At 38.3% G+C, this 8,999-nt stretch overlaps 1 protein-coding gene across 2 annotated transcripts; it reads left to right on the top strand.

Moving 5' to 3' along the window:
* The first annotated feature begins 6 nt into the window (after positions 1–6).
* Positions 7–7,906, top strand: ginm1 (glycoprotein integral membrane 1). 2 transcript variants are annotated; one of them, XM_084736761.1, is made up of 8 exons: positions 7–164; positions 302–373; positions 485–584; positions 4,369–4,520; positions 4,671–4,830; positions 4,923–5,149; positions 7,324–7,487; positions 7,585–7,906. In XM_084736761.1, the coding sequence occupies exons 1-8, from the start codon at positions 9–11 to the stop codon at positions 7,688–7,690; spliced, it is 1,137 nt and encodes a 378-aa protein (XP_084592887.1). In that variant the 5' UTR covers positions 7–8; the 3' UTR covers positions 7,691–7,906. The 2 variants fall into 2 exon arrangements, with proteins under 2 accessions (XP_084592887.1, XP_084592885.1); XM_084736759.1 differs by having other exon boundaries at positions 4,366–4,520.
* Positions 7,907–8,999: the final 1,093 nt, after the last annotated feature.

Here is an 8,999-nt window from a genome sequence, read left to right as displayed (position 1 = left end):
TCTCGCACATGCGCAATACGTATGTCTTGCTCAATGTTTTTGTTTTAGCTGCTGGTGAGAGAAACCAAGTGAAAATGGAAACGACAGGGTTAGCCGTTAGTGTTGTATTTCTTCTTTTTGCATCAGTGACGTGCACAGAGTCTCCGCCGAGGCAGCTGAACACGGTAAGGGCCAGAGAGACGAATTTTAGCAGCATAATGATGTTAGCATAGCGTTAGCTTACTGACGTCCAGCGTCAGAAATGACTGGTCACCTCTATTTGTGTTTTCTGTTATTATTATTGAACTATTAATCTCTACAGGAAAACATCCTGATTAACGTGACAGCAGGGACACTGGCTGACACACAGTTGCAGGATTCCAACAACCTGCAGGTATACATCATAAACCAACCTCCTTAGCAAGGATACAGAGGTGTCTGTTTATATTATTATTAAAAACACGACAAATCAGCTGAGCTTTAACGCCTTTATTTCTTCTTTCAGATCAATTTGAACATATCGGTGGGAGAAGAGCAGGTTCTGGTCAATGACATCCCAGTAGAACTGTCAGGGGTCACCAGGTTCAACTGTCAAGCTCTTTTCTGTAAGTTATTTGGTTGTTCACCAGCTATGATTAATTACTCAACTGTCATAACAGAAACCAGAGGGAATTACAAATCATACCTCAAGAATATTGTACACCTGCTAAAAAACAGTTATTCATGTTATTAAGTTTAAAAATAGGTGGGTTCCTTCATATCATGCCAATATTTGGGAGTGATATGTCAAATAGACTTGTCTCACAGCCAGGGGTGGAAGTAACTAGGGGAAGTAGCTAGGGGTGGAAGGGGTGTTTACTTCTATTTTTCTGAGTAGATTTTCAAGTCTTTACTTTTACTTGTACTTAAGTATGCATCACAAGATGTAATCTGCTGAGTTACTTTTACTTTTACCTGTGTTTACACTACTATTTTATGTCAAGATGGTGTTACTCAATAGATGAACCAAGTATGACAATACAATACAGTGGCCCTAATAAACACTTTCCTAAGGGATCATTAGTTTTTTGAAGTGTGGTTGTATGAGGTGCAGCAGTTTTTTGCAAACTTTTTTCTGCTGACCCATTTTTTTAAAATGACAAACCATCATGACCCAATTCACAATAGACCTTATCAATAAACCTCAGGAGATTTACCCACATAAATGTGCATAAATGAACATTTTTGACCATTTAAACATTTTTGCATCACCTTATAGTTTATTGATGTGTGTTATTAAAAACATATGCACAGAAAATATTTTCTAAATGAGAAAAAAATCCATTTAGGCTGAGTTAACAGGTCATCTCATCACCTATGTTTCCTCTCATCTGGAAAATAATATGGACATTTTAGCCTAAACAGGACAAAATTAGTGCATTTAGGTGAAATTAACAGTCTCTCATTTTTTGTCCTTTCTGATTTTTGTAAAACAATATGCAAACTTTAAATGCTTTATGAGAAATGTAGTGCCGATAAAAATCTTAAATTGCAGAATTTCTTCCATAGTCTTCTACTTTTTTCTCGGGTGACCCAGTTGTGGGTCCCAACCGAGTGTCTGGTAATGACTGACCTACAGTACTGGTGTAGGAAGCTAAGCAATGTACTGCTGTGGACAGGGTCAGTCTGAAGTCACATTCCTGAAATTTAAAGGGACAGTTCACCCCCAAATCAAAAATACATATTATTCCTCTCACCTGTAGTGCTGTTAATCTGTCTAGATTTTTTGGGTGTGAGTTTCAGAGTTTTGGAGGTATCAGCAGGAGAGACGACTCTCCAATGGGACTAAATGGCACCAGGATTGCAGTGCATAAAAACTACATCTGAAAACTTCTTTCCCATAAAATAATGACCTGGTTACTCAAGATCCACAGACCTTGTTGTGAGTTTCATGTTGGAGCTATTTTCTTTCTGCAGTAGGATTTAGGTCACAATGAGGTGTGTGGATCTTGAGTGACCAGGGTGCTGATTTATAAAGGTTGCTGCGCACAAAAAGATTGTGGAAACAGGGCTGAAATGTACGTATGCGTTTTTCACCACCAACGTTGGGATTTATAGAAAAATACTATGTGGAAAAGGGTACGCATTTCCATACATACTTTGGATTGTCCGTAGATCTCCCGCAAAGTTTTTCAGGCACGGGAAACCAGCATTCATTTTGTACCGATGTCATTTTCAGTGATCCAGTTGAGCAGATATATAGTGTTTTTAATGGCTTTCAGTTTGCTTTATCTCTGTGTTTAAATGCGTGGAGTTGATTGTTTCTATAAGGACATGGCCACTGCTGGAGAGTAAAGACGCACAGCCAAGGTGCAGTGGAGGTGCAGGGCGCACAGCTGCAGCACCTTTGACCTGCTGCAACACAGCAAATAAAACTGAAAGAAGAAACTGTTTATGTGAAAAAAAGCCCTGATTATTTTTGTACATAAATGTGTTGGTGCATTCGGTTTATTCTCAACTCAAACAACAGAATACACATTATCCATTACGCCGGCTACCGACTCATCCCGTGCATCTGGCTCACTCTGTTCCCCCTCTCTGTCTTCAACACTCCTCCGCTCTGGTAGGATTCCCAAGTTTCTCATCAAAAGAACGAGGTGTCTTTCCACTATCCGTGGTACAAATACACTGACACAGCCTCTGGCTCTGCGCTTTCTGGTTTATACTTTTCTGTCAGACTACTTATTTTTTAATTGTTCTCTGTGAGTGTTGTATGTGTGAGGCAGCAGTATTCTTAGCGTCCGCCACATGCTGGTGTCTGTAATGTCCACAGTGTGTCCACCATATAGCATATTTTCCTTGTCTCAACCTCCATAACACTAATGTTTTCATTCTGCGTGAGTCCTTTTTTAGCCTTTCCTGCAGTGTTTGCCACGATCGTCCTTCTGCAGTCAGTGTTAATGAATATTAATTTGGGGCGTTTCATTGACCATTTCTAGGCAATTATGGGCGCTACATGACATCGGCAAAAGGTGCGCCACATTTTCCGTTGATTGTGATTTATAAAGGAAAACTGGCGTAGGACGTGTCTATGCCTTGTTTTATAAATCTGAATATTTTTGTGCATAAGCACTTTCTGTGTTTCATCTGTATGTCATCTTTTAAGATGAATCCTAACTACAGTTTTATAAATGAGCCCCCAGGTCATGATTTCTGGAAAGAGAAAAATGTTAAATGTATTTTTGGTGCTTTGAGCACCTCAAGCTGAGTGTCATCTCTTTCCACTATATTGGAGACAAGGCAGATATCTCTACAGGTGATATCTCCACAGCTCTGAAACTCACACCAAAACTATTGACATGGACAGACAATGCTACAGGCCAATGGTTTCATGTTTTTCATTGGAAGTATTTGTGCAAAGGGCTTGCCATTCTTACAGAATGAGAAACTGCTTCAGGATTTACAATATTTCACAGACATGACTTAACATGAAAGAAAGAGAGAAATTAATGATAGAAAAAATAAGAAAAAAATGAAAAGAAAAAAGAGGGGAAAGTCCATCTAACCCATCTGCTTGCCCACCTATCCAGTACTACTTGTAATTATTGAGTTTGTATTCATTTTGTGTGTTGTTTGAGAAAAGAGATAAATGGTGACCATATTTTTAAAATTGCTTTAGTTTATCATTTAAGACAAACCTAATTTGCTCTAAGTGGAGTGTATCAGTTGGCTTTGGCTTTCTTCCAGTATTTAAGAATTTTTAAGTTTTTTAGCCGCTGTTAGTCCATAGGAGATAAAGTGTTGTTGAAAGATAGTTATGTAAAAGCTTCCGATATTCCCAATACAATCATTTTCAGATCTGGTTTCAGAGGGATTTTTAGTATAGAGGAAAAGATGCTGAATATTTAAGTCCAGAGACTTTCTATCTTTAGTAGAGGACAAAGGTACAAAATTATGGATTAACATGGTTTCTTGGAACTGACATTTATCACACAGAGGAGAGATGTTAGGGAATATTTTATTGTGTTTAGATTTTGAATATTACCATCTATGCAGCACCTTAAACTGTATAAGACAATGCCTGGCATTCATTGACAGGCATGAATCTACTGTATACTTTTGTTGCATTTGTCTTGTGCCCAGCTCATCATAGATATACAATATGAGCTTCTCTGAGTCTGCCTGCCTGTTCAAACAGTCATCAAGTTTGTCTGGATGTGCAGTGTTGTAGTCCTGCAGTTGAGATTTGATAAAAGCCTTGACTTGACTTGTTCAGTTGTATAGGAGACATGATGATTGTGCCTAGGGTGAAAGGTGAACAATCCTAAAAATCTCTGTTTTTGATTTCGGGGTGAGCTGTTGGATAAATGTCAAAAGCCTCTAAACACACCGAATTGTATTTTGCAGTAGACAGCGTTAATGGAAGCAGTGACTTTGAATCTGGGGACTTGGTGTCCACCGTCACCCGGGTGATGGTGAGCCAGAACCGGCTGTACAGCGACTCAGAGGAGGTGGTGGCTCTGCAGGTGTTCAGTGAAGTGATCGAGATGGAGGGCAAAGAGGTAAACGTCTCTTCTTCTTACAGGTCTTACTGTCAAATCTTAATTTGGTGAGTAGTATTACCTCAGCACTGATCAAATACAGTGTAAAATAGGATTTGGGGTAGTAGTGTTTGTATATAATTTCACACCATATGGGTTTGTTTTATTTAGGTCCAGCAGCCTGACATGTGTGAGGTGAAAATTCTGATGAGCCCAGATTTCCAGAAACTGGCTCAGTTTACCAACATCTACCCCATTGGACACAGCGAGATCTTCAGGGTTCCCAGGGAGAACGATGTTGTTGTCACAGATCCACCAAATTCTAGAAAAGGTCTGAAAACATGCTGCTTTTTCACTATGCAGATACGTTTTAACAGTGCAATTTACAGTGTATTCTTATTTTTTTCACACTTTTTAAATCAGATGAAGAGCAGCTGATGTCCCAGACCACCAGCCAGTACCCGCTGAAGCACACAGAGACAACCCAGGAGGAGATCGCAGCCCCGGGAAAACTCCCAGAGACTCCCCTGCGTATGGATGACCTCCTCTATGACGTGCGATACGATGATGAATTCGATGACAGAGAACCGGGCCAGCCGGATCAGATTCAGATGGAGACTCCGCCCAAAGAATTCATATCATCATACTCTGTAAGCCAAGTGTGATGCTGAATCTTATCGATGTTGTACAGTGTGTGCTGCCTCGGAGGAGGTGTCCAAGTGTCAGCAGTAAAGCCGTCAGTGATATTGGTTTGTTATGTAGAAGGACGAAGATGACAGTTTCCAGATTCCCAAGAAATCAGGCTGGGCAGGGTTTCCTGAAGCAAGCTGGGAAAGAGAAGTCACTTTATTTGTATATTTATGTTCTCGCACTGATACTCCTGTGCTTCATTGAAAGATGTAAGGCTGTAATCTAAATTATAGGTACACTGTCTGAATTTGTCATAGCTTACTGCATTACCCATTAAGCTGCATTTCCATCAAGCAGTTGATCTGCTGTTTATAACTGTCAGCCCTGTTCAAAGTTCAACCCATTATCCTGAAAACAAACGTCCAGTGCTCTGAAATAACACAGTATGGAGTTAAGTGGCTGCCTGTCTCAAAGTCACTGCCAAACTCCATTAAAATATTGTTCAGTTTATCAGTCATAAACATCTCTGTCTTCTACAAGATTATTAATGATTTCATACAACTCATAAACAGATATTTACTCATTTGGCGAACATTCGGCATGAATTTGAATTCTAATTAAGGTGAAACAGGCAAACAAAACCAGTCAGTAATTTCAAAGCAGGACGGTGCAACTGTAGTGAAGTGAGTATTTCATTTCACATTTATTTAATCTTAGATGATTTATCATGGTCATGGTAATGATTTATTGCAGTAAATATATTACATATTTCTCCTTTAGGTGTCTTTTTGATATAGGCCACTCTTACTGCCACAACCCCTTTTGCTAATTGGCAGTTAGTCAGTGGTCCTTTGGCTAATGACCACCCTTTGCACTACATCTTGCACAAGTCTGTGAATCCATTTATAAGATATCCACCTTTTTGTTACAGGCTGCTCTGATTGCAACGCCCCACTTTTCTGAATTTGCATGAAAACAAACACACACCTTCACACAGACACACACACACACACACACACTTGACCTTCCTGCCAAATTTCAGCTTCCTAAAACTGGGGCTGCCAAAGGGTGCATAATTAATCAATTACAAGTAAAAGTACTGGTGTTCATGTCAAATCTACTCCGGGTATTAATTTGTTTTTAACAGTTGGTGTTTAATACATTATCAATATCAGTATTAATTAAAGAGCTTTCTGTTTCTCCAAACCTTCAGTCTAAATTCCTCCCAGCTCCTTCTCTGTTCTGCTCAGTGCTCATAGTCACCTTTACAAACTGAGGTTGCAAACTTAGTGCATGATAGCACAACAACTGATTAATCATTAGTTTAATGATTAATATTTTAAGGAATAGTTACAGAACACATTTCCGTTTTTCTCTTATTTTCTGTTTTGTTTTGCCATTTTAAGTTTCCTTGTTTTAACCAACAGCTTGGCCAGACTAAACAATGTCAGATGAGATGCAGTTACTGATGTTTCTACACTATTTATTAAATATCCATGAATATATTTTTAATTGGTTAAATTTTCAATAGCAATTTTATCAATTAATAAAAGCTTTCAGTCATTCTGGTTTCTTTTTTGCCTTCACATGTCCACATCTTCTAACATGAGTCAGAACACTTTAGTTTAGTGTAGTTAAATTTAGTTAGTTAAATGTAGTTTTGCTTTGCTCTTTTAGTTTAGTTAAATTTAGTTTAGTTTATTTTTTTTTAGTTTAGTTTAGTTACATTTAGTGTAGTTTAGTCAAATTAAATCTAGTTTGGTTTATTTAAGGTTAGTTACATTTTGTTAACCTTAGTTTAGTTAAGGTTAGTTAACCTTAGTTACATTTTGTTTATTTTGTTTAGAGACGGGATAGTGCAAATAAATGCACAATTCTTAGCTTCACATGTGCACGTCTTCCAACATAGCTCAGAAACACTTCGTTTAGTTAAAGTTAACTTAGTTAAATGTTGTTTACTTATATTTATTTTATTTAGAGAAGGGGTAGTGCAAATAAAGACACATGGAAAAAAAAAAAGAATTAGCCAAAAGGCTTCCTAAAATCAAAGCAAAAACAAAAAACAGAGCTGCAGTTTTCAGACAGGAAAAGGACACAGTTGTTAAAACAGTCATGTGTATTTATGTATTAATCATCCATTGTTTTAATTGGTTACTGACAGGTGCTCATGTCTCTGTGTCCATCCTGTCCTCAGGCCATGTGTCAGTGGGTGGAGGAAGTGAGGGAGCGTCTGAGGCGCTTCAGCTCCGAGTCACTGCCCCTTTTCTTCCTGGTCATGTGGGTGGTGGTGATTGGCGTGGTCGGATCAGCGGTCATCGTCAAGATCTTGGACATCTTCTTCCCGACGTGTGAACACAAGTCAGTTTGTTTTCACAGGGTTTTCCAGAACTTAACCATGTGATCATTGACCAGCTGACATCTCCAGCTGACCTTTTCTTACCCTCTTTTTTTACAGGCACATTTTTCACCTAAACCCTGTCACTCTAATGCCGGAGGAGGAGAAGCACACTCTGCTGGAGAACATAGAAATAGAAGCAGAGGAAGAAGAAAAGAAGCCTTGAATGAGGATCGACATGGCAGCTCCTCTATTTTCAGTTTGTTCTTATTTATTCTTTAACCTCGGTTACTATTTTCAGCATGGCCTAATTTTGTTGTGAGCTTACATTCAGATCTGTGAACTGCTAGGTTGTGTTTTCACTTCAGTTTACCCTTTAAACACATCAGCCGTGGAACCCGAGGCAGATTAAAACCGACAAATTGACTAGGGTCAAAGTTAGGCCACAGGATTCTACTAAATTTAGTCACTGATCTTAAAGGAAAAAGAAGTGAGTGAATCATAGTGCTGACGAGTGAAGACACTGAGAGCTCTGTCAGGTTCGAGTATTGGTAAGCTAGCAGTGTGTTTACCAGCTTCCAAGCAAACAGATCAGCTCATCATTTGTAAAGAGAATTCTCTCTTTGCTCCTGATTGGTCAGATGGAGTTAATGGAAAGACACCACTGTATCAACAGGGCTTATTCTTCCACATTTGTTGTCATTATTGTTCTGAAATGTAACACAAGCATTTTTCACAGCAGCTGACAAAACAGTCTCACCTCAAGGGTCCATTTTATAGTTTTGCTTCATGAAGATAAAGTGATGCGTTCAAAATGTTGGAACTTTGAAGCTTAACTCTTAAACTAATAGTTTAGTCCCTTCAGGATTTCACAGCCTGTTTTTGGGATTAGTGCATTTTTTGCCGTGAAACTGCAAAAGAGAGTTGTGATTTGTTTTGTATTATTAATTAAAAATGGAAGGCAACTTGTTCCAGGGAGAACAAAACCGCACTCAGTCCTGAGTGTTCTAACTAACCTTACCAAATCAGAATAAAAAAAAATTCCAAAAAATCTGCTTTATTTATAAATGAAGAAGTTCAGAGGGGTATTCCACAAAGAGGCAGAATCTTTTTGAAGCGCATACTCAAAAACAGCACAAAATTATAAAATAAAAGTGCACAGAGCATTGACTGATGTCAGTAATCATAACAAATGTGTTCTTTTCAACCTGTGACAAAATAACAAAAATATAAATCTAGAACAGTAGAGAATAATAAAACAAAACATTGAGTCGGTTCATTGAGGTATATGACATTTGTGCACGGGACTGCTGTGATTGGTTAGATCTGCAGACTGGACAAAATTGCAAGGTTGCACAGAATTGACAGCTTAGCATAAAGAGTGAAAAGAGGGGAAAACAGTCAGCCTGTATGTTATATCTTGTTTGTTAAATCTATACAAAGACTGAAGTAGAAAAAATGGAACTCAACAATATAAAAAAAAATCATACTACAATTATTTTAACAGATATTAAAGTTGCAGTGAAAACCATGAT

The sequence above is a fragment of the Lutjanus erythropterus genome, chromosome 15 (genome assembly GCF_056507025.1).
Source record: "Lutjanus erythropterus isolate fLutEry1 chromosome 15, fLutEry1.hap2, whole genome shotgun sequence".
NCBI classification, from domain to species: domain Eukaryota; kingdom Metazoa; phylum Chordata; class Actinopteri; order Lutjaniformes; family Lutjanidae; genus Lutjanus; species Lutjanus erythropterus.
This window is presented reverse-complemented; position numbering and strand designations above follow the sequence as displayed.

Coding starts and splice junctions, on each gene's coding strand:
- ginm1 (XM_084736759.1), top strand. CDS start 9: ATGCGCAATACGTATGTCTTGCTCAATGTTTTTGTTTTAGCTGCTGGT. Junction 4,521..4,670: donor TCGAGATGGAGGGCAAAGAG/GTAAACGTCTCT, acceptor TGTTTTATTTAG/GTCCAGCAGCCTGACATGTG. Junction 7,488..7,584: donor TTCCCGACGTGTGAACACAA/GTCAGTTTGTTT, acceptor CTTTTTTTACAG/GCACATTTTTCACCTAAACC.